The following is a 26,790-nucleotide window of genomic DNA, read 5'->3' on the forward strand; positions in this document are numbered from 1 at the left end:
TGAGGTTATGATGCTGACATTTTATTTTATTTTATTTTTTTTGAAGCTGACATTTTAGAGGAATGAGTATCCCCTAGATATTTGTGTGCCTGTGTCCAGAGACAGTAAGAGAGGATTGAAGAACTCCTCTCTTTGCTGTAGAAAGAAAATTTGGAAGGAAAACTATACATACCCTGAATTAGACTCTTGTATCTCCAGAATTCCTATCTCCACAGAGAACGTGGATATGACTGAGGATAATTACTCCTTGACAACTGAATTTATTCTCATAGGATTTACAGATCACCCAAAGTTGAAGACCGTTCTGTTTGTGGTGTTTCTCACTATCTATCTGGTGACCATGGTGGGGAATCTGGGCCTGGTGGCATTGATCCTTATGGAGCGTCGCCTTCACACACCCATGTACATCTTTCTGGGCAACCTGGCTCTAATGGATTCCTGTTGTGCCTGTGCCATTACCCCCAAGATGTTAGAGAATTTCTTTTCGAAGGACAGAATGATTTCCCTCTATGAATGCATGGCACAATTTTATTTTCTGTGCCTTGCTGAAACTGCAGACTGCTTTCTCCTGGCAGCAATGGCCTATGACCGCTATGTGGCCATCTGCAGCCCACTGCAGTACCACACCCTGATGTCGAAGAAGCTCTGCCTTCAGATGACCGCAGGGGCCTACATAGCAGGAAACCTGCATTCCATGATTCATATAGTGTTTCTCTTTCGTTTAACTTTCTGTAGGTCTCATCAGATTAATCACTTTTTTTGTGATGTTCTTCCATTATTCAAACTCTCCTGTGTTGACCCTTATATCAATGAATTGTTGATATTTATCTTTTCTGGTTCAGTTCAAGTCTTCTCTATTATCATAGTCATAATCTCTTATCTCTGCATCCTTTTCATGATTTTCAAAATGAAATCCAAAGAGGGAAGAGGCAAAGCCTTATCTACTTGTGCATCTCACTTTCTCTCTGTCTCAATGTTCTATGGTTCTCTTCTCTTTGTGTACGTTCGACCAAATTCAGTTAAAGAGGAGGATAAAGATATACCTGTTGCTATTTTTTATACTCTAGTAATCCCTTTATTAAACCCTTTTATTTATAGTCTAAGAAATAAGGAAGTAATAAATGCCATGAAAAGAAATATAAAGAAAATTTTATAACATTTAAAAGAAATATCATCCCCTGTGGAAATCTAACTTAAATTTGAGAAAACTGTTTTCTAAATGGGGTAATATTGAGAAAGCAGAAAATGACCACATTGTACATGAAAGTATTCAATTACTAAAACATGATAGTATAGGAGTCAAATAAAGATGTTCAGATAGGAAACATTCTGTTACAATTTATTTCAAAATCTAAGCTTCTAGCTCCCAGCAAGAATGTACTAAATCATTATTTTTGAGGTCACATACTGTGTCACACTGAAAACAACTTATCTATTAAGTAATTGTTTCAAATTGTAGTGAGGTACTATTCTCAACAAATACAACAAATACTAGGACTAGAAGATATTATATATAAAGATCACTTCTATTTAATATTGCTGACAAGTTTCCCAAAACCAAAGTATAATCATACCAACTCTGGCACTTTTGAAATTCTCAGGAATTAATCACTTCCTATACCACATCTGTGAGAAGTAGAGTGAATATACTTGATTAATTATCTTTGAATTGATTCAAGGGAATATACCTGATTGTTAATTCACACAGAATGTCTATGCTCAAATCAAGAATACTTTCATACTTAAAAGTAGAAATTTTATTACATATATTTTACAAAAAATATTGAAAACAAGAAAAGAATACTAATAAAAATATATAATAAAAAAGACTATTTTCATCTTGACTGTTAGTCAATTTTATTCTCAATTTCTCTGAAAAAGTGCATCTCTCTACTGGTGATTTATCCATCTATAGTTGAAATAGATGGTATTTATTCTGAAATCCATTCGGGCTTTGAAATTTTCATATATTCTGACTAGGCATCCTTCATAAATGGAGGGTAATCCTGAATACATTAAACTAAATGAAGGGGTTTTTTTCTCTGATATTACTTGTTTCTTATAGGAAATCCACCAATGTGCATGCAAACTACTGCTATACTCTCAGCATTAACAAAACACTCTAGCATGCTGTAAGGCATAAGTGAGCCACAAAATAGGGGAAATTCTAAATAACTAAACAAAACTATGTATTGATCACTTATATATGCAAATGGGAAAGAAAAAATTAATTACTGAGAACATGTATGTTATTTGGTAGGCACAGAGCTGACCCTTCACAACGATTACCTACCAATTGGTTAGACATGATTTTTCATGCTTTTTCTCAGTGAAAATCCTACTTTGAAACACTGAGTAGATTCCTCGAGTTCATTCAGGTGACTCAGTTAGAGTTAGAATTTGTATTAGTGCTGCTTGAGAGTTCAGAAAATAGAGATCCTTGTAGCCTGGGGTACTTAGTCCTTATGCAGCATCAGATTAAGATGTGCCTTAAAAATGATTTTTAAAAAATTATGTTAGTAGGAAAAAGAGAATGATTATGACCACAGTCAAAGTTTATGGAAATAAGTATGGCACTGGGAACAGGGGTGAAGCAGGTGAACCATGGACAGAGTCAAAATAGCAGCAATGGCCACGATAGCCAAACTGTGGAAGGAGCCTCGGTGTCCAACGAAAGATGAATGGATAAAGAAGATGTGGTTTATGTATACAATGGAATATTACTCAGCTATTAGAAATGACAAATACCCACCATTTGCTTCAACGTGGATGGAACTGGAGGGTATTATGCTGAGTGAAGTAAGTCAGTCGGAGAAGGACAAACATTATATGTTCTCATTCATGTGGGGAATATAAATAATAGTGAAAGGGAATATAAGGGAAGGGAGAAGAAATGTGTGGGAAATATCAGAAAGGGAGACAGAATGTAAAGACTGCTAACTCTGGGAAACGAACTAGGGGTGGTAGAAGGGGAGGAGGGTGGGGGGTGGGAGTGAATGGGTGACGGGCACTGGGAGTTATTCTGTATGTTAGTAAATTGAACACCAATAAAAAATAAATTAAAAAAAAAAAGCTGACACCACTATTGTTAAGAGCTGTTGCCAAATATGGGAAATACGGATGGAACCCATCTGGTTACTGAGAATCTTAAATGCCACCCTAAGGAATCTGAATGTATCTCAGAGACATCAGAAACCAAATTCTTCCTAGACCTGGGTGATTGTATTTTTCAGAAAACTAATTTGGCAATTAATTGGAATGAAGCTGGAAGCAATGAGGCTAACTTCAAGAATTCATATCTTAGATGATGAAATTGAAACTGGAGGATGAAAGGAGAGGTGTGCACTGATACAAGCAACATTTTAAAGACAAAAATACTAAATTGTAACTATTAGATAATAAAAAGAAGGCCTATCTTCGTCCTGTGAGTGCCAACCTAGTCATGACTGATTTCCTACCACTAATACTTCAAAAGGAACCTGACACATCGGGCCATTCCCTAACCATTTCCGTTAAAATATTTTGATATAATTATTTAGCTTATCGTATGATAGATTTGTTATATTTACTTTGGAATGGGTCCATAAATAATTTTTAATTTCTTGGTTTTAATTTCTAACTGTATATACTCTTAGACATAACTCACAGAAAGAAAGCTCTTGAGAGTCCTAAACACATTTTCTTGTAAATCTAAAAGAATCCAGATGCTGGATTTAGATGAATGTTGTCCTTTGTATAACTCTCACTTTAGTGGATATTTTTACTTTTTGACTCATAGGCACGGATCCCACTCCCTTTTCCAGGGGGAGCACAAATTTTGTTATGTATTTCTGCACCACCCTCTTTCAACCCTAGCAACACTGAAGCCTAAAAGGTCCTTTAAGGGAAGAATATGTGACTTATTTGGGGCCAGTGCGACTAAAGAAGTGATTTTGTGGAAATTTCTGGGATATATATTTCCTTTATTTTAAAAGAGATCCAACAAAAGAGGTAGTCTTTCTTCATATGAAAGTCATGCTGTATGGACATAAAATCTGGCACAGTCTACTTCCATTTCACCATCAAGAGAGAATCGAGCCTGGAGACGAAGTCAACACACAAAGGAGGGCATAGCTGAGGGAATCACAGAGAAACAGACCCAGCGTCACTGTAATCAACCAGCCTTTCTGGTTCTAGAATCCAACAGCTCTTCTTACTGTTAAGCTTATGTGGAAAAAAATGCTTTTATTGCAACTGAATAAATATTATCTGATTCATGTCTCTTGACTCATCTGTCTTTTGATACTTTATTTTAAATCAATTCTCAGCATTTTAGCTTACGCATACTGTTTCAACAGATTCCATTTAATCCTTCACACATCCATTACATTTTTAAATTTTATTTCTGGATTTTAATTTCCTATACCCCACTGAAAAAATGGAGAACAAAGAGGTTTCATAATTTGTCCATAAAATAATTAAGGTGGAGCTCAGGGATCAAATCTAGGCATCAAATACAAAATTTACATTCTTACACACTAAACGATATGATATGCAACATAGAGAAATGAAAGTAGCAAGAGAGGAAAACTTTCAAGAAACTAAGCTGTAAAGTGGGCAGAGAGAGGGCAGGGTCAAGAAAAATGTGAATCGATGACGATTTCCTCCAGATTTATTATGAAAACTTTCAAATCTAGAGAAATGTGGAGAGAATGCCCATGACTTTTTTTAAACCAAGATTAAGTGTTAACATTTCACCATATTTGCCCAATAATTCACCTGCGAAAGTGTATATATATATATTTGATCCATGTATGTATATATGTATACGTACTTATTTATTTGAGAGAGATTTATTTATTTATTTGAGAGAGAGAGAGCAGGCACAAGCCAGTGGAAGGGGTGGTAAATGGGGAAGAGCAGAGGGATACAGAGAAGAAGGTTCCCGTTTGAGCAAGGAGCCTGAGGCATGTGTGGCTTGATCCGGGACCCAAAGTTCATGACCTGAGCTGAAGGCAGATGCTTAACCAACTGAGCCACCCAGACAGCCCCTCATATAATTATCATCATAAAGATATTTAACATCATCTACTATGATATTTATATTAAAATTTTCCCCAAATTGTCCTTGATATTAATTTATTCTTACAGCAAGAATTCAATTAATAGTCACTATTCAGTTTATTACTATCATTCTTTAATCTCCTCTAATTTAGAAGAAACTTCTTGCCTTTTTCCTTATATGATATTTAAAATTATTAATTATTTGTATCAGACATCATGTAAAATATTCCACCATCTATTTTCCTGATATTTTCTCATGATTAGATTTAAATTAAATTGTTCAGCAATCACAGCTGTGGTGTTTTCCTCCTCCCAACATGAGACCTATAATATCAAATGGTCTTAACTGGCAGCATTCACTGATTACCTCATTAAGGTGGTACCATCAACATTTTCTATGGGAAAGATATTTCCTTCGTATAAAAGAATCTAATCTGGAGAGTGATACATTGACACCGTGTGAATATCCAGTTCCCTAACAATTTTTCAACAGTTTTAGCATCCAATGACAATTATTTGAATCAATTATTGTAACTGGATACAGAAAACTGGGGACTGTTTTCCCCAAACTGCTCTCTGGTTCATTCTGAGAAATAAGAACCTTAACTCAAAGACTTTTAATGCATTTAAATAATTTTTTTTCAAACAGTTTTGGATTTACAGTAAATAAAAAGACAGCATGGAGAATTCCCATATGATGACCCATTTTTCCATATTATTAATACCTTACACCCGTGTAGTACCAATGACATAATGAATGAGCCAATATTGATACATTATGATGAAGTGTAATTCATACTTTACTCATATTTCCATAGTTTAATCTAGCATCCTTCTGTCCAGAATCCCATTTAGCATATCACTTTATATTTAGTCATCACCTCTCTTTAGGCCCCTCTCACGTATCTCTGATGGTTTCTGAGACATTCTTTGTTTTTGATGTCTTTGGAAAGTGTTGAAGAATCATTTGATTTTCAACAAATGAAACATTAATATTCATATTTTCAGTTTTCATATTATAATGGTTTTATGGGGTGTAATCTATTATTTTCTTCCTAACATGAAATGCTTACTTTTTTTCTGGATCAGTAATGACAGTTGATTCTGTTTAGCAGAGGTAAGGGTACAACTTACTAACATATGACTTTGGGAAGAGTCTTCCCTCTTGATATACTGATATACTATTCCTTTAATACATGGCTTATCTTTGAAAGGTAGATTTAATTATGTTTCTGACCTGAGATTTACCTTTGTCTCTGTAGCAACTTGTTTGTCATATCAAAAAACAAAACACCAAATCTGAGAGGAAGGTGGGCAAGGAAGAAGTCTGTGGAGAATGCTCTCAGGCACAATAATTACTGACGGAGTGAAGGAAGTAAGATTGGGTCAGAAGGCTGAGCTGACCATAGCTACAACAAAGACCTTAGCCAATCTGGTGGAGAAGTGGAGATTGGGGTTGTCCCTTTGAAATTCCCAAGCCTAAGACTGGGACCTGGTATTTATACTGTCCATGGAACAGTCATTGCATATGGGTTAACTCCAAAGTACAAACATGAGCTTCATAAGACAATTAACTTTATATGAGCCTACTTCTGAAGGCATTCATGTAAGAAATATCAGCTACTGGCATTCTTACTGTGGGGATCTTGGCTGTGAACCAAACATCCATCACTGGCCACCATTTGTACTACTTAAACCTACTCATTTTTTATAAGAACCTCTAGGGAGAGCCCCACCAGGATTTGGTTCTTTTCTTGTGCTGGAGAATCTTACAAGATGAAGGTGAAGAGGACACCTGCAGATCCATGGTTACAGTTAATCACAGGACCCCACTAAGGTCTAATTTCTCCTTTCTTTGATTCCCACCAACTTCTCCTAATCCCTCTACTAGCTGAGGTGACAAACAGAGGGAGATGATCCAGATTCATGCCCATGAAATCTGACGGTATCACCACCATGACCTTTTCAGTCCCGGTGCTTGTATTTTTCTATTTACTGTTGAACAAGGGAGTACAAACCAATGCCTACGGACCACCTGAATGCCAAACATATTTTTGCTGCTCCCATGCATAATAGCAGCCCTAACTCCTCCTGATGACAGTCAATGGCCCTTGTAATCCTTCTGGATTCCTTTCCTTGTTGGTTTCTCGGAAAGAGAATCTAAAGTGACTGGCTGGCAGCTGGACCTTTCTGTACAATGGGATCCCGGTTACATCCTCTGGCAAGAACATATCTGCACTGAGTATCAGGACCTCTAAACACACAGCACTCAGGGATGTGGGAACAAGATTGCAACCTCCCCAGGCAGATCACACGAGAATTCCTGGATTGAGATATTCAATCTACCAAAGGCATGGATCCATATTGTGGCCACTGAGTTCCTAGCTAGAGTGCAACCTGGAGGACAGAGGCCTGATATTGTAATTGTACCTTCGAAAGGCATTTTATCAACTGATTAAGCCAGCAGTGTCCAGGTGGTAGGAATAGAGCCAGGGTGTCAATCACTGCCCAGCACCACACCGCCCTTACTGCAAACTAGATTTCTTGGTCTAGTGCAACGTTATGCACCATTTCACCAGACTCAGAGAAGAATTCTCCTGAATACTTACGTGTTGGAATGATGACCCATGTCTGGATCATGATGATTCCAGTGAAGATGAATCTCTGCCCCCTTCAGAAAATAAGAGGCACATAGCAGCAAACGTGCCACCCAGCGGCTGACTCCAGGGATGCTGTCCTACTGGGAGCTTCAAAGTGTCTCTGTGTTTGGCAAGTTAGATCCTGGCACACACAGCAGCTGGACTGGCCTTGATAGCTGCAGCCTATGCCATTTGACATACGCATGCCTCGATCCTAGGCTCTCTAGCACTTCCTTCATTAGCCCAATCTACCAGTGCTGGGTGGCAGATGAACCAAATTGGTTGCCCTCAGCTGGCTGTCATTCTGTGTTCTTGGTGCTTTAGTGTATTTTCCATGGCAGATTCTCTCTGGTATAACTGTGCATATATTAGGAAGAACTCCACACTTCCTATCTATTCCAGTAGATCCATTCAGATGCCTTTTCCTTGGAACATCTGTTCACTGACCTTTTAATCTGTCCCCTCTAGGCTCTTGACCACTATCCAAGCTGTTCTCCTGTCTTAGGATTCTGCATATTCTCACCTTGGATCACTTCTCTTCTGTACAATGGATATAGTCAACCAGTCTACTGCTGTAAGGGAGGATTTCCCCTTATGGTTGTCTTTTAAGGTGCCCTGGATGGAGGGATACTCTAGCAGCACTATACCCTGGCTGGCCTCAACATACCAAGCAAATGTAGGACCAGCCTGTCCTTTGAAGTCTGACACGTGACATGAGGGCACGAGGTCAGTGCAGTGCTGGAGGAGGACACAGAGGTCTAGGTTGTCTGCTTGTGCAGCCCATTGTATTCTCACGCTCTGCTCATTCCTGATCCTTGGATGTGCTTCTCTCATCTTCTAATGAATTACTCCTGGGCGTATTCAAACTTATACCTGTTAGTCTGACAAATTCCACCTCACGAAGGCAATTTTTGCCTCTTGGTGCCTTGGTGTGCCAAAGTTAGAAGCTCTTCCTCTAGCAGGGAAGTTATTTTTGAAGACTTTATAATACAGAAATTTTGCTTGAAACCAGGAGGGTATATGTTATGATTGTGCTATGAGAGTTATCCATAAACTTCCCACTAGCTTCATGTCTCTTTGGACCTCAGATATTTGTAATACTGTTGGCCTCCTGAGTCAGTGTGGACCTCCTGAAGAGCACTTTCCTGTTCTGAGACACACAAAAACTCCCATTCTTCTCTTACTTGAGCCGATATATCTGTCTGTAGTGTCTTTCCAAATGTGTAGGATATTAAGAGATGTTTGGAAATAGATTCAAGCAAGTGCATGAATTGCTGTATCATACGACTAAGCTATGGTATAAATGATGACACATAATATGATTTTTCTCAGTCTGATTAATATTTAATTAATAATAGTGTCAATGGGGAGGAAACAATGTTTTAGACTATTATAAATATCAAAAATTTTAATTCCATTTCTTTAGACTCTTTTTAAATTTCTGTTTTCATATTTTATAATACATACTATTTTAGTATACTGGTAACCTAATTTGTAGATACGAATGTATATTTAGAACATATTACAATGATCTTACTATATGAGTATATAACAAAATGGTTTGAAATATCTCCTCTACTGAAGCCACCAACCAGCAGATGAAAGACAGTTGAAAGCACAAAAGTATATGAGATAATATGGAGAAAATTCTAGAATGAAAGAAGAAGGAGGTTTAGGGATACAATAAAAAAGAAGCATCATTAAGGGCAAAAGGAGAAACATGACCCAGCAGGAAAGAATGAGATGGAGCAATCAAGATTATATAAGCAGGGAGGGTTATCCTAAGAAGCCCGAGAAGACTTTGATAGCACCAAACACTACGTGTGGTTAGGAAAATAATTATTCCTTTGGGTTGGCATTAAGGGGCTAGTGGCCTTAGGCGTGGTGGTGAAGGGAGGGGGGTTAGTGAAATGGCAGAGCAGAGAAAGTAAATGGGAAAGAATCCAATAGAGCAATGTCGCACCTAATTTCCCATTTTCTTTATATTACCTGTTGCGTCCCCTTATATCATGCATGAGTAAGCTTTAGTCACTCGAGTTTACTGTCCTTTCTTTTAAATTAGGTGTTGCTCTTTTAGAGTCCAGGCTTTTACACTTGGATCCCTCAGCCTAATGCTTTTCCCCATGATCTTTACCACTTGTTACCTGCATATCGTGGATAGTTTTATGAAATTAAAAAGATTTCCTTTCGGGAAACTATATTACTTCTTCCAGGTCACCATTCCTTCTTCACTATATTTTTATATAACATTTATACTCAACGTTACAGACTAACGTCAACTGCACACTAGTCAGCAATGTAAGTGCTGTTTTCTCCCCACTAGATTATGAGCTTCTTGTCAGGAGCCATATCAAAAACTAAGAATTTATCGCACCATTTTCACATCCTGTGCACACACTCCCCATTGTCTTTTCCAGTACCATGCATATTGCAAGCACTTGATAAAAGTCAAACACAATGGGAATATTAGCAGTCAATGCAGCATGTGTTGAAGAACTAGCTCCATTTGTTGTCAAGTGCTCAAAAGATGTATAACACAATTGGTGACAAGAACATTTAGTCAAGACTTTTATGCCCAATGCACATATGATGCACACTTGGTACAGCGGTGAATGCCATCATTATAAAAAGCAAGTAAGTATCATGTAAATCAGGAAGAGGAACACTCAGTTCTATTTAAAAGACCTAAGAAAGTCCTCATGGAGAGATCTGACTTAAACTCAAGGATAAGTCGTAGTGAGTTGGAAGAAAAGGGAGAAGGAGTTTCAGATGAGGGAAACCGTATAAGCAAATTACATGACAAAACTTCACAGAAGGACAGTAAGGGATGCACGTAGCCAAGTACCGTGAGGCGAGTGGAAGAAAGCAAGGTGATAGATGAGACACAGGCTGACTGTGAAGCATCTGGAATTCCAAAATGAGATAAATGGATTTGCTTTGAAACCTAGTGAGAGACCATTGCTAATGCCTGAGCAGTAGAGTGTCATTCTCTTATACATGGAACAAATATTTGCTTAGCTCTATAAAGTTTGACTGTTTAGGGTGTTAGGAATATAGGAATGAACATATCAGACAAAGCGCCTTTTATGTCTAAGGCTACTGGTGGTTTTTGGAAACTAGTGACTGAATATAGACATACTATATACATAGTGTTTTTACTAAGTAAAATTTTATTAAATATGATATATATTTATATGACTTCTATGATTTATATGATTAGTGGAATGAAGGGGGCAAAACAGGGTAAAAAAGATAAAGGAATTGGGGTGAACTGAGAAGAACAGAGAACCACTCAGTCAATCATAGTCATAGTGGGGTTAAGTTGTAACAGCAAAGTTTCCATGAGGGTTTTGCAACACATGGGAACAAATTCAACTCAGAGTGAAGGGGCTGATGAGCCTAGCTAACCCTAAAACACATCAGTCTCCTCTCCAGATGTTAATCATCTTTCATAAATCACATTAATCTCCCCAGTACTCTGTCCAAACCAACCTGACTCTCTTCTGCTCATTTTACATTTTACACACTGGGAAAGATCAGAATTGTAAAAATGATGTCATTTACATAAGAATTGGCAAGATGATCATCAAATGACCTCACTGGGGATCCCTGGGTGGCGCAGCGGTTTGGCGCCTGCCTTTGGCCCAGGGCGCGATCCTGGAGACCCGGGATCGAATCCCACGTCGGGCTCCCGGTGCATGGAGCCTGCTTCTCCCTCTGCCTGTGTCTCTGCCTCTCTCTCTCTCTCTCTCTCTCTCTCTCTCTCTCTCTCTGTGACTATCATAAATAAATAAAATTAAAAAAAATGACCTCACTGACCTCAGTGAGGATCATTTACTTTACCCTCATTGTCTCACAGGTCAGCTTTAATTTATGTCATACAGCTAATATGTTTTGCGAACTGCATCTCCCCATAGAAATACACTGATGTCATTGCAGGGAAGTCCCATAAGCATTTGATGGAAAATTTAACTTTGCATTGTAAGGAACATAATTAATGACACTGACCTATTAGTAGTCCTGCAATTTCATTATTTAATCCCAATGTTTTTGAGGTTAGAATTCATGTTCTGAAACTCTATGAACTTAACACCATAACAAAAGCAATGTGATGTTGTAAAATGTTCTTAGGAGCATTCAGGTAATGGAAGTTTTCAAATGTAATTTTACTTTTAATATTAGCATCTATAATTGTTTATTTTCTGGATAACTTAGCATTTTTCATTGCTTACGGATTTCAACTTACCTTTCTAGCCCTTCTCACACCTGAAGGCTATGGGAAATGAGATTTAAACTCAATTCATGCTGACCTTTTCTTGATTATAAGATAAATCTTCAAAATAGACAGGTAAGAACACAGCTTAGCTCTATGACGTAATTTAGGAAAGTACCTTGAAAGTTATTTCTAACATTGCTTATTCTCAAATGGCTTTGCTTTAATATTTTAATACCGAATAATGTCCACCTGCACATTTATTTTGATATTTTGATTAGGGAAATACAAACCAATTTTGACCATAGAATTCATATAATTAGACACACTGGCCAATATATCCTAATGGATCACTAAGTAAAGATAGAAGATAGCCTTTGAGAGAAATAAAATTTGTTCTCAAAAATCCCATTAAGCTTTAAGATTTTTCTTTTTCTAAGATTACAAAACTAAAAGATACAGGCAAACGTATTGTTATCAACTTTTAAACTACCGTGACATATTTCAGAAAATTGTACTTAAGTTTCGTAGGAAACAGGTAAATAGTAGAGAGGTTAATTCAGATAAGACGATGATTCATACAATTTTTTCAATGACATATTTTGTCTAATTGCCTTTGTAGGCTATTCTTCAAAATTAGCAGACTCAATTTGCAAAAACCCAAGAGGTAACTGAGGATCAGCAGTAGTACACTGACAACAAGTTAACCCATCTCAGGCCTTTGGAATGAAGCTAGGACTGGAATCCTACTGCTCCTCCTCTATAGAATGAAACAACTCCTATAAGAAGTAGAAGCCATAGCTATGCTCAAAGGTCTTCAATTCTAGTAAGGAAACTGTGCATCATTATGAAAAAAATAGCCTTGTCGATTATACACAAGCAAACTTAGAGTGTGGTGGGTATATGGGATACGCTGGAGGTTGAAGGAAAGTGATAATCAGTGTGGTCTGGAGCATTTAGTTAAAACTTTATTAAGTAGCATTATATGTAAACTATGCATTGCATAAAGAATGAAAGGATTTAGAAATCTGGGCAAAAATGGACAGGAACGATGGCATGGACAGAGTTAGTTTTTATCAAAATGGATGTAATACCAGAAAAAGGAATGAGAGATGATTATAGATATTATTTCCTTGGATATCCAAAGTAATTTTCTTTAAAGACAAAGGTCCTCTTCTTAATACTTAGTGATCTTCACACAATTCCTAAGATATAAAGTTAAATTATCTGACATATTCTATTTTTAAGCATTCACACCACTGGGAGAGTATATGAAAAACTTTTTACTAGGTTAAAAAAATGTGTATATATGAAAATTGATTTTAAGTTCATTTTAAGTATCTTTACTGCAAAAAACCAATGCTGAAATTATTTATCAACCATGAAACAAATATGGATATGCTAGATCAGTACACACTTCATGCATGAATTTATAATGACAAAACTTGTCCACTGTAAGCATTCTCCTTGGAAATATAAGAATATTCATGTGATGCTGATTTCCAGAGTCGAAGTTATGAAGCTGACATTTTAGAGGAATGAGTATCCCCTAGATATTTGTGTGACTGCATCTAGAGGGTAAGAGAGGTTTGAAGAACACCTCTCTTTGCCATAGAAAGAAAATTAGGAAGAAAATAATACATACCCTAAATTAGACTCCTGTATTTCCAGGATTCTTATCTCAACAGAGAAGATGGATATGACTGAGGATAATTACTCCTTGACAACTGAATTTATTCTCATAGGATTTACAGATCACCCAAAGATGAAGACCGTCCTGTTTGTGGTGTTTCTCACTATCTATCTGATCACCATGGTGGGGAATCTGGGCCTGGTGCCATTGATCCTTATGGAGCGTCGCCTTCACACACCCATGTACATCTTTCTGGGCAACCTGGCTCTAATGGATTCCTGTTGTGCCTGTGCCATTACCCCCAAGATGTTAGAGAATTTCTTTTCGAAGGACAGAATGATTTCCCTCTATGAATGCATGGCACAGTTTTATTTTTTCTGCCTTGCTGAAACCGCAGACTGCTTTCTTCTGGCAGCAATGGCCTATGACCGCTATGTGGCCATCTGCAGCCCACTGCAGTACCACACCCTGATGTCGAAGAAGCTCTGCCTTCAGATGACCGCAGGGGCCTACATAGCAGGAAACCTGCATTCCATAATTCATATAGTGTTTCTCTTTCGGTTAACTTTCTGTAGGTCTCATCAGATTAATCACTTTTTTTGTGAATTTCTTCCATTATTCAAACTCTCCTGTGTTGACCCTTATATCAATGAATTGTTGATGTTTATCTTTCCAGGTTCAGTTCTAGTGTTCTCTATTATCATAGTCATAATCTCTTATCTCTGCATTCTTTTCATGATTTTCAAAATGAAATCCAAAGAGGGAAGAGGCAGAGCTACTTCTACTTGTGCATCTCACTTTCTCTCTGTCTCAATGTTCTATGGTTCTCTTCTCTTTGTGTACATTCGACCAAATTCAGTTAAAGAAGAGGATAAAGATATATCTGTTGCTATTTTTTATACTCTAGTAATCCCTTTATTAAACCCTTTTATTTATAGTCTAAGAAATAAGGAAGTGATAAATGCTATGAAAAAAAACATAAAGAAAAATTTTTGACACTTAAAAGAAATATTCTCCCCTGTGGAAAATTAAATTTGTGAAAATGTTTTCTTTCTGAATGACAGAGTATTGAGAAAGTAGAAAACGACCACTTTGTGCATAAAATATTCAATTACTAAAACATGACAGTATAGGAGTCAAATAAAGAAGTTCAGTAAGGAGACATTCTGTTACAAAGTATTTCAAAATCTAAGCTTCTAGCTCCCAGCAAGAATGAACTAAATCATTATTCCTGAGCTCACAAACTATATCACAATGAAATTAGCTAAAGTATTAACTAATTCTTTCAAAGCGTAGTGAGTTACAATTTTCAACAATACAACAAATACTAGGACTACAAGTCATTATATGTAAAGATCACTTCCATTTATTAATGTTGACAAATTTCTGGAATTCCAAACCATAATCTGACAACCTCTGACACCCTCCAAATTATCAATAATCAATCCCTTCTTAATGTCATGTGTCACAAGTAAACTGTATGTATTTGATTCTTAATTTTCTTTGAGTTGATTTAAGAGAATACATTTGACTATGAATTCACTCAGAATGTCTATGGTCAAAAAGAAAAATTTTATCCTTAAAAGTAGAAATTTTATTATATATAATTTATAACTAAATTAGTAAAAACAAGAAAAGAATACTAACAAAAATGTATTATAAAAAAGACTATTTTCATCTTTCTCTACTGGTGATTTATCAATCTGTAGATGAAGTACATGGTATTTACACTGAAATTCATATGGGCTTTGAAATTTTCATGTATTATGACTAGGCACCCATCAAAAATGATCGGTAATCCTGAACACATTAAACTAAATGAAGGATTTTTTCACTGATATACTTGTTACTAGGAAATCCTCAGAACTGCTTCTAAACAAGTGCTCTACTCTCGGCATTAACAAAAGGCTCTGAGATGCTGTAAAGCATCAGTGAGGCACAAAACAGCAAAAATTCTAAATACCTAAACAAAAATATTTATCGATTACTTATATTTGCAAATAGGAAAGGAAAGAATAATTTACTGAGAACACGTGAACTGGTAGGTACAAAGAAGACCCTTCCTTTAGATTACCTAACAACAAATGGTTATACATAATTCTTCATGCTTTTTCTCAGTAAAAATCTCATAACTTTGGACATTGAGATGCCTGCTAAAGTTCATCCAGGTACTCATATTGAGCTACATTTTGTATTAATGCTGCTTGACAGTTTCAAAGATGGAGATCCTTGTAGCCTGGGGTACTTAGTCCTTATGCAGAATAAAATGTAAGATGTGCCTTAAAAATGATCTTTTAGAAATGATGTCTGGAAGCAAAAAGGAATGAGTATGACCACAGTCAATGTTTATGGAAATAACTATGGCACTGGGAACAGGGGTGAAGCAGGTGAACCATGGACAGAGTCAGAAAGCTGCCACAACTATTGTTATGAGCTGTTGTTGAATATGGGAAATGAGAGGGAAAGCCCATTGGGTTACTGAGAATCTTAAATGCCACCCTAAGGAATCTGAATGTATCTCAGAGACATCAGACACCAAATTCTTCCTAGACCTGGGTAACTGCATTTTTCAGAAAACTCATTTGGTAATTGATTGGTTGAAGGTGGAAGCAATGAGACTAACTTCAAGAATTCATATCTTAGATGTTGAGACTGAAACTAGAGGATAAAAGGAGAGGAGTGCACCGATATAAGAAACATTTTAAAGAAAAACTGGTAATGTAACTACTGGAAAATAAAATCAAGGCCTATCTTCTTCCTGTGAATACCAAGCTAACCATGACTTATACTAATGCTTTAAAAGGGACCTGACATTTTGAACCATTCTCTCACCATTTCCTTTAATATATTTTGATATAATTAAGCTAATGTATAATGGGTTTTGATTTTTTTGCACAAGTCCATAAATAATTTTTAATTTCTTAGTTTTCATTTCTAACTGTACATACTGTGAGATATAACCCACGGAAACAAAGCTCTAGAGTTTCCTAAACACATTTTTTAAGAATATAACAAAATCCAGACGCCTGACATAGATGAATGTTGTTCCTTTGTATATACTCTCTATATTAGAAGATAGTTTTACTTGTTAGACTCACATACCTGAATCCCTTTCCTTTTTCCAGGAATACCACAGATTTTGTTATGTATTTCTGCACCACCCTCTTCCAACCCTAAGCAACACTGAAGCCTAAAGGGCCTTTAAGGGAACAGTATGTGACTTATTTGGGCCCAATGAGACTAAAGAAGTGATTTTGTGGAAATTTCTGGGATATATATTTCCTTTATTTTAAAAGAGATCCACCAAAAGAGGGAGTCTTTCTTCGTATGAATGTCATGCTGTACGGACATGAAATCTGGCACAGTCTACTTCCATCTGGCCGTCAAGAGAGAATCCAGCCTGGAGATGAAGTCAACACACAAAGGAGGGCATAGCTGAGGGAATCACAGAGAAACAGACCCAGCGTCACTGTAATCAACCAGCCTTTCTGGTTCCAGAATCCAATAGATCTTCTTACTGCTAAGCTTGTGTGGAAAAAATGCTTTTATTTCAACTGAATAAATATTATCTGATTCATGTCTCTCGTCTCATGTCTCATTTTATATTTTAATTTAAATTAATTCTCAGACACCCTTTTAACTTACACATAGTGTTTCATCAGTATCCATTTATTCACACATATATTACATTTTTAACTTTTATTTCTGTATTTTAGTTTCCTATACTCCACTGAGAAAAATGGAGAACAAAGAGGTTTCATAATTAGTCCATATTATTATTAAGGTGGTACACAGGGATCAAATCTAGACATCAAATCTAAAATTCATGTTTCTACACACTAAATGATATGATATGCAACATAGAGAAATGAAAGTAGCAAGAGAAGAAAACTTTCAAGAAACTAAGCTGTAAAGTGGGCAGAAAGAGGGCAGAGTGAGGAAAAATGTGAATCATGACATTTTCTCCCAGATTTACTTAAAAAACTTTCAAACCTACAAAAACGTTGAGAGAATGCCCATGACTTTTTTAAACCAGGATTATTAAGTATTAAATTTCAGCACATTGACCAAGGTATCCACCTGTAAATGTGTATATATATATGTATATATATATATATTTGATCCACTATGTGTATGTATATATTCATATATGATGAGATAATGACAGTTTCCTCATAAATCTTCAACACAAAATTTCCGACATGGTCATATCATTTTTTAAAGATTTATCTATTGATTTGAGAGAGACAGGGAGCAAGCACAAGTGAGTGGGAGTGGTAAATGGGGAAGAGCAGAGGGATACAGAGAAGAAGCTCCCCATTGAGCAGGGAGCCTGAGGCATGTGGGGCTTGATCCAGGACCCAAAGTTCATGACCTGAGCTGAAGGCAGATGCTTAACCAACTGAGCCACCCAGGCAGCCCCTCATATAATTATCATCCTAAAGGACTTTAACATCATCTAATATGATGTTCATACTAAAATTTTTCCCAATTTTCCCCAAATTGTCCTTGATACTAATTGATTTTTTCATCAAGAATTCAGTTAAAGGTCACTATTCACTTTCTTATTATCATTCGCTAATCTTCTCTAACTTAGAAGAAAATTCTTGACTTTTTTCTTTCATGACATTTAAAACTTTTAAATTTGTATCAGACATCATGTAAAATATCCCACCATCTCTATTTTTCTGATGTTTCCTCCTGATTAGATTTAAGTAATTCAGCAATCACAACTGTTCTGTTTTCTTCCTCCTGTCATGAGGCCTATAATATCAATTTGTCCTAACTGCTACATTCACTGATTACTTCACTAATTGGAAGCAGAAAACTGGTGATTCTTTTCGCCCAAGTGTTCGCTGGCTTCGTTGGGAGATATAAGATCTTTACCTCAAGACATTTTATAAATCTAAAAAATTTTTTCAAACAGTTTTGGATTTATAGAACATAATAAATAGTATAGAGTATTCCCATATGATGACACATCCATTTTTCCCTATTATTAATACCCTATACAAGTATGGTACCTTTTTTATAATGAAAGAGCCAATATTGATACATTATGATGAGGTGAAATTGACACTTTACTCATATTTCCATAGTTTACTCTAGCATTCTTCAGTCCAGAATACCATCTAGCATGTCACTTTTAATTTAGTCATCACCTCTCTAGGCTCCCTGACATATCTGTGACGGTTTCTCAGACATTCCTGGTTTTTGATTTCCAACAAATGAAACAATTCTATTCATATTTCACTTTCTTCTTATATTTGTTTCTTGGATATACAGTCTTCTATTTTTCTTCCAAAATTGAAAAGTCTACATTTTTTCTAGAAGAGTAATGAGAGTTGATTCTGTTTAGCAGAGGTGACGCTACATCTTACTAACTTATGACTTTGAGAAAAGTCTTCTCTGTTGCTATACTGATACACTATGTCTTTAATATACGGTTATTCTTTGAGGGGTAGGTTTAGCTGTGTTTCTGACCTGGGATTTTCTTTTGTTTCTGTAGCAACTTGCTTGACATATCAAAACACCAAGTCTGAGACTCAGGTGGGCATGGAAGAAGTCAATTGGAGATGCTCTCCGGCGCAATAATTACTGACAGAGTAAAGGAAGTAAGATTGGGGCAGAAGGCTGAGCTGACCATAGCCACAACAAAGACCTTAGGCAATCTGGTGGAGAAGTGGAGATTGGGGATGTCCCTTTGAAATTCCCAGGCCTGACTCAGACCTGGAATTTATACTTTCCATGGAACAGTCATTTCATACAGGTTACCTCGAAGGCCCGAACCCGAACTTCATAAGACAATCAACTTTATATGAGCCTACTTCCTGATAAGGCATTCGTTTAAGAACTATCAGCTACTGGCATTCTTACTGTGGGGATCTTGGCTGTGAACCATGGATCCATCACTGGCCACCATTTGTACTACTTAAACCTACTCATTTCTTATAATAACCTCTAGGGAACCCACGGCAATTTCATTCTTTTCATGTGCTGGAGAATTTTACAAGATGAAGGTGAATGGGACACCTGCAGACCCACTGTTACAGCTAATCTCATGACCCGCTAAGATCTATCTTCTCCATCCTTTAATTCCCATCACCTTCTCCTAATCCCTCTACTAGCTGAGGTGACAAACATACGGAGATGATCTAGATTCATGCCCCCATGGAATCTGAGGGTATCACCACCATGACCTTTTCAATACCAGTGCTTGTATTTTTCTATTTACTGTTGAACAAGGGAGTACAAACCAATGCCTAGGGACCACCTGAATGCCAAACATATTTTTTCCCTGCTGCCATCATAATAGCAGCCCTAACTCTTCCTGATGACTGTCAGTGGCCCTTGTAATCCTACTGGATTCCTTTCCTTGCTTGTTGGTTTCTCGGAAAGAGAATCTAAAGTGACTGGCTGGCAGCTGGGCCTTTCTGTACAGTGGGATCCCTGTTACATCCGCTGGCAAGAACATATCCGCACTGAGTATCAGGACCTCTAAATTCACACAGCTCAGGGAAGTGGGAACAAGATTACAACCATACCAGATCACATGAGAATTCCTGGATTGAGATATTCAATCTACTGAAGACATGGCTCCATATTGTGGCCACTGAGTTCCTAGTTAGAGTGCACCCTGGAGGACAGAGGCCTGATATTGTAATTGTACCTTCGAAAGGCATTTTATCAACTCATTAACCAGCAGTGTCCAGGTGGTAGGAATTAGAATGGAACCAGGGTGTCAATCACTGCCCAGCACCATACCGCCCTTACTGCAAACTAGATTTCTTGGTCCAGTGCAACGTTATGCACCATTTCACCAGACTCAGAGAAGAATTCTGCTGAACACTTACGTGTTGGAATGATGACCCATATGTGGATCATGATGATTCCAATGAAGATGATACTCTGCCCCCTTCAGCAAAGAAGAGGCTCAAGCAGCAAACATGCCACCCAGCGGCTGACTTGAGGGATGCTGTCCTACTGGGAGCTCCAAAGTGTCTCTGTATCTGGCAAGTTAGATCCTGGCACACACAGCAGCTGGACTGGCCTTGGTAGCTGCAGCCTATGCCATTTGACACACGCATGCCTCGATCCTAGTCTCTCTAGCACTACCTTCACGTGCCCATTCTACTAGTACTGGGTGGCAGATGAACCAAATTGGTTGCCCTCAGCTGGCTGTCATTCTGTGTTCTTGGTGCTTTAGTGTATTTTCCATGGCAGATGCTCTCTGGTATAACTGTACATGTATTGGGAAGAACTCCACACTTCATATCCTTTCCAGTAGATCCATTCAGATGGCTTTTCCTCAGATCATCTGTTCACTGACCCTTTAATCCGTCTCCCTCTAGGTTCTTGACCACTATCCAAGCTGTTCTCCTGTCCTAGGAATTTACATATTCTCACCTTGGATCACTTCTCTTCTGTACAATGGATATAGGCAATCAGTCTACTGCGCTAAGGGAGGATTTCCTCTTATGGTTGTCTTTTAAGGTCGCCCTGGTGGAGGGATACTCTAGCAGCACTATACCCGGGCTGGCATCAACATACCAAGCTACTGAAGGACCAGCTTGTCCTTTGAAGTCTGACACGTGACATGAGGGCACAAAGTCAGTGCAGTGCTAGAGGATGACCCAGAGGTCTAGGTTCTCTGCTTGTGTAGCCTATTGCATTCTCTGGCTCTGCACATTCAGATCCTTGGATGTGCTGCTCTCATCTTCTAATGAATTACTCCTGGGCGTATTGAAACTTATACCTGTTAGTCTGACAAATTCCACCTCACGAAGGCAATTCTGACCACTTGGTCACTTGGTGTCCCAACGTTAAGAGCTCTTCCTCTAGCAAGGAAGTTATTTTTGAAGACTTTATAATACAGAAACCTTGCTGAAACCAGAAGGGTTTTTGTTATGATTGTGCTATGAGAGTTATCCATAAACTTCCCATTAGCCTCCTGTCTCCTTGGACCTCAGATATTTGTAATACTGTTGGCCTCCTAAGTCAGTGTGAACATCCTGAAGAGCACTTTCCAGTTCTGAGACACACAAAAACTCCCATTCTTCTCTTATTTGAGCAGATGTTTCAGTCTATACTATCTTTCCAAATGTGTAGGACATTAAGAGATGTTTAGAAACAGATACAAGCCAGTGCATGAATTGCTGTATCACAAGACTATGCTACAGTTTAAATGATAAGTTACATAATATGATTTTTCTCAGTCTGATTAATATTTAATTAATAATAGTGTTAATGGGGAGGAAACAATGTTTTAGACTATTATTACAAATTTCAAAAATTTTAATGTCATTTCTTTAGACTCTTTTTAAATTTCTCTTTTCATATTTTATAATACATACTATTTTAGTATACTGTTTTTGTATACGTAATTTGTAGGTAAGAATGTATATTTAGAACATATTACAATGATCTTACTATATGAGTATATAACAAAATGGTTTGAAATATCTCCTCTACTGAAGCCACCAACCAGCAGATGAAAGACAGTTGAAAGCACAAAAGTATATGAGATAATATGGAGAAAATTCTAGAATGAAAGAAGAAGGAGGTTTAGGGATACAATAAAAAAGAAGCATCATTAAGGGCAAAAGGAGAAACATGACCCAGCAGGAAAAAATGAGATGGAGTAATCAAGATTATAGAAGCAGGGAGGGTTATCCTAAGAAGCCCGAGAAGACTTTGATAGCTCAAACACTACGTGTGGTTAGGAAAATAATTATTCCTTTGGGTTGGCATTAGAGGGGCTTGTGGCCTTAGGCGTGGTGGTGAAGGGAAGGGGGTTAGTGAAATGGCAGAGCAGAGAAAGTAAATGGGAAAGAATCCAATAGAGCAATGTCCCACCTATTTTCCCATTCTCTTTATATTACCTGTTACATCCTCTTATATCATGCATGAGTAAGCTTTAGTCACGTGAGTTTACTGTCCTTTCTTTTATTTTTTAAAAAGATTTATTTATTTATTTATGAGAGAGAGAGAGAGAGAGAGAGAGAGGCAGAGACACAGGCAGAGGGAGAAGCAGGCCCCATGCAGGGAGCCCGATGCAGGACTCGATCCCAGGACTCCAGGATCATGCCCTGGGCCGAAGGCAGGCATTAAACTTCTTGAGCAACCCAGGGATCCCCTGTCCTTACTTTTAAATTAGGTGTTGCTTTTTAGAGTCCAGGCTTTTTTTTCTTTAATTTTTATTTATTTATGATAGTCACACAGAGAGAGAGAGAGAGAGAGAGAGGCAGAGACACAGGCAGAGGCAGAAGCAGGCCCCATGCAGGGAGCCCGATGCAGGACTCGATCCCAGGACTCCAGCATCATGCCCTGGGCCAAAGGCAGGCGCCAAACCACTGCGCCACCCAGGGATCCCCTAGAGTCCAGGCTTTTACACTTGATTCCCTCAGCCTAATGCTTTTCCCCCATGATCTTCACCACTTGCTACCTGCATACCCTGGAAAGTTATCTGAAATTAAAGTATCCGAAAGGAAATCTTTTCACCTAGAGTAAAAAGGGTTTGAGAAACTCTGATTTATACTAGTGGGCAGCACACATTCTGAGATAAGAGCTGCCCTGGAAACGTGATGAAACAAATATTTGCTTAGCTCTATAAAGTTTGACTGTTTAGGGTGTTAGGAATGAAGGAATGAACATATCAAACAAATCCCCTCTTATGTCTAAGGCTACTGGTGGTCTTTGGAAACTAGTGACTGAATATAGACATACTATATACATAGTGTTTTTACTAAGTAAAATTTTATTGAATATATGCTATATTTCTATGATTAGTGAGTGGAATGAAGGGGCAAACAAGGTGAGAAAGATAAAGGAATTGGGGTGAACTGAGAAAAACAGAGAACCACTCAGTCAATCATATTCATAGTGGGGTTAAGTTGTAACAGCAAAATTTCCATGAGTGTTTTGCAACACATGGGAACAAATTCAACTTAGAGTGAAGGGGCTGATGAGCCTAGCTAACCCTACCAGTCTCCTCTCCAGATGTTAATAATGCTTCAAAAAAATCACAAAATCTCCCCAGTACTCTGTCCAAACCAACCTGAGACTCTCCTCTGCTCTTTTTACAGATTACACACTGGGAAAGATCAGAATTGTAAAAAGGATGTCATTTACATAAGAATCAGCAAGATGATCATCAAATGACCTCACTGACCTCAGTGAGGGTCATTTACTTTACTCTCATTGTCTCATAGGTCAGCTTAATTTATGTCATACAGCTAATATGTTTTGCGAACTGAATCTCCCCATAGAAATACACTGATGTCATTGCAGGGAAGTCCCATAAGCATTTGATGGAAAATTTAACTTTGCATTGTAAAGAACATAATTATTGACACGGACCTATTTGTAGTCCTGCATTTTCATTATTTAATCCCAAATGTTTTTGAGATCAGAGTTCATATTCTGAAACTCTATGAACTTAACTCCATAACAAAAGCAATGTGATGTTATAAATGTTCTCTCTCCAGAGCATTCAGGTAATGGAAGTATTCAAATGTAGTTTTACTTTTAATATTAGCATCTCTAATTGTTTATTTATCTGAATAACTTAGTATTTTTTTCATTGCTTACAGATTTCAACTTATCATTCTAGCCCTTCTCTCAACTGAAGGCTATGGGAAATGAGATTTAAACTCAATTCATGCTGACCTTTTCTTGATTATAAGATAAATCTTCAAAATAGACAGGTAAGAACACAGCTTAGCTCTATGACATAATTTAGGCAAGTACCTTGAAAGTTATTTCTAACATTGCTTATGTTCTCAAATGGCTTTGCTTTAATATTTTAATCCCGGAAAATGTCCACCTGCACATTTATTTTGATATTTTGATTAGGGAAATACAAACCAATTTTGACCATAGAATTCATATAATTAGACACACTGGCCAATATATCCTAAGTAAAGATAGAAGATAAAGTAAAGATAGAAGATAAAGTAAAGATAGAAGATATCTTTACTAAGTAAAGATAGAAGATAGCCTTTGAGAAAAGTAAAATTTGTTCTCAAAATCCCATTAAGCTTTAAGATTTTTCTCTTTTTCTAAGTGTTACAAAACTAAAAGATACAGGCAAACGTATTGTTATCAACTTTTAAACTACTGTGACATATTTCAGAAAATTGTATTTATGTTTCTTAGGAAACAGGTAAATAGTAGTGAGGTTAATTCAGATAAAACAATGATTCATAAAATTTTCTCAATGATGAATTTTCTCTAATTGCCTTTGTAAGCTATTCTTCAAAATTAGCAGACTCTTTGAAAAACCCAAGAGGTTACTCTGAATCAGTACTAGTACACTTACAGAAAGTTCACCCATCTCAGGCCTTTGGATGAAGCTAGGACTGGAATCCTATTGCTCCTTCTCTATAGCATGAAACAACTCCTATAAGAAGTAGAAGCCATAGCTATGCTCAAATGTCTACAATTCTAGTAAGGAAACTGTGCATCATATATGAAAAAAATAGCCTTGTAGATTATACAGAAGCAACCTTAGAGGGTGGTGGGTATACGGGATACACTGGAGGTTGCAGGAAGTGAAAATCAGTGTGGTCTGGGGCATTTAATATGAACTTTACTAAGTAGCATTATATGTAAACTATGTATTGCATAAAGAAAGAAAGGACTTAGAAATCTGGGCAAAAATGGACAGGAATGATGGCATGACAAAGTTAGTTCTTATGGAAATGGATGTAATACAAGAAAAAGGAATGAGAGAGATGATAATATAGAGATATTTATTTCCTTGGATATCCAAAGTAATTTTCTTTAATAAAGGAAGGTCTTCTTCTTAATCGTTACTGATGTTGATACAATTCCTAAGATATAAAATAAAATTATCTGTCATGTTCTATTTTCAAGCATTCACTACACTGGGAGAGTATATGAAGAACTTCTTTCTCAGTTAAAAAAAAATGTGTATATATGAAAATTGATTTTAAATTCATTTTAAGGATCTTTAATAGAGAAACTGATAACTAAAATTATATGTCAACAATGAAACAAATATGTGTACCCTAGATCTGTATACTCTTCATGCATGAATTCACAATGACAAAACTTGTCCAGGGTAAGCATTCTTCTTGGAAATATAAGAATATTCATGGGAATGCTGATTTCCAGGGTCGAGCTTATGAAGCTGACATTTTAGGGGAATGGGTATCTTCTATGTTTATGTGTCTGTATCCAGAGAGGGTAAGAGAGGTTTGAAGAACTCCTCTCTTTGTTGTAGAAAGAAAATTTGGAAGGAAAACTATACATACCCTAAATGACACTTTTGTATCTCCAGGATTCCTATCTCCACAGAGAACGTGGATATGACTGAGGATAATTACTCCTTGACAACTGAATTTATTCTCATAGGATTTACAGATCACCCAAAGTTGAAGACCGTTCTGTTTGTGGTGTTTCTCACTATCTATCTGGTGACCATGGTGGGGAATCTGGGCCTGGTGGCATTGATCCTTATGGAGCGTCGCCTTCACACACCCATGTACATCTTTCTGGGCAACCTGGCTCTAATGGATTCCTGTTGTGCCTGTGCCATTACCCCCAAGATGTTAGAGAATTTCTTTTCGAAGGACAGAATGATTTCCCTCTATGAATGCATGGCACAATTTTATTTTCTCTGTCTTGCTGAAACTACAGATTGCTTTCTCCTGGCAGCAATGGCCTATGACCGCTATGTGGCCATCTGCAGCCCACTGCAGTACCACACCCTGATGTCGAAGAAGCTCTGCCTTCAGATGACTGCAGTGGCCTACATACCCGGAAATCTCCATCCCGTAATTTATATTGGGCTTCTCTTTCGGTTAACTTTCTGTAGGTCTCATCAGATTAATCACTTTTTTTGTGATGTTCTTCCATTATTCAAACTCTCCTGTGTTGACCCTTATATCAATGAATTGTTGATATTTATATTTTCAGGCTCAGTTCTAGTGTTCTCTATTATTGTAGTCATAATCTCTTATCTCTGCATCCTTTTCATGATTTTCAAAATGAAATCCAAAGAGGGAAGAGGCAAAGCCTTATCTACTTGTGCATCTCACTTTCTCTCTGTCTCAATGTTCTATGGTTCTCTTCTCTTTGTGTACGTTCGACCAAATTCAGTTAAAGAAGAGGATAAAGATATATCTGTTGCTATTTTTTATACTCTAGTAATCCCTTTATTAAACCCTTTTATTTATAGTCTACGGAATAAGGAAGTAATAAATGCTATGAAAAAAAACATAAGGAAAAATTTTTGA

At 37.2% G+C, this 26,790-nt stretch overlaps 3 protein-coding genes across 3 annotated transcripts; all 3 read left to right on the forward strand.

Annotated features, from left to right (window-relative positions):
* Positions 1-226: 226 nt before the first annotated feature.
* LOC112641349 (olfactory receptor 5K3-like) lies at positions 227-1,156 on the forward strand. The gene has a single exon (XM_025418277.3). It carries the CDS (start codon positions 227-229, stop codon positions 1,154-1,156), a length of 930 nt encoding a protein of 309 aa, XP_025274062.3.
* A 12,438-nt stretch (positions 1,157-13,594) lies between these two features.
* On the forward strand, positions 13,595-14,524 carry LOC112641340 (olfactory receptor 5K3-like). Its single transcript, XM_049105252.1, has one exon. It carries the CDS (start codon positions 13,595-13,597, stop codon positions 14,522-14,524), a length of 930 nt encoding a protein of 309 aa, XP_048961209.1.
* Positions 14,525-25,860: 11,336 nt separating this feature from the next.
* On the forward strand, positions 25,861-26,790 carry LOC112641332 (olfactory receptor 5K3-like). Its single transcript, XM_025418255.1, has one exon. The coding sequence runs from the start codon at positions 25,861-25,863 to the stop codon at positions 26,788-26,790; it is 930 nt and encodes a 309-aa protein (XP_025274040.1).

Source organism: Canis lupus, chromosome 33 (genome assembly GCF_003254725.2).
Source record: "Canis lupus dingo isolate Sandy chromosome 33, ASM325472v2, whole genome shotgun sequence".
NCBI classification, from domain to species: domain Eukaryota; kingdom Metazoa; phylum Chordata; class Mammalia; order Carnivora; family Canidae; genus Canis; species Canis lupus.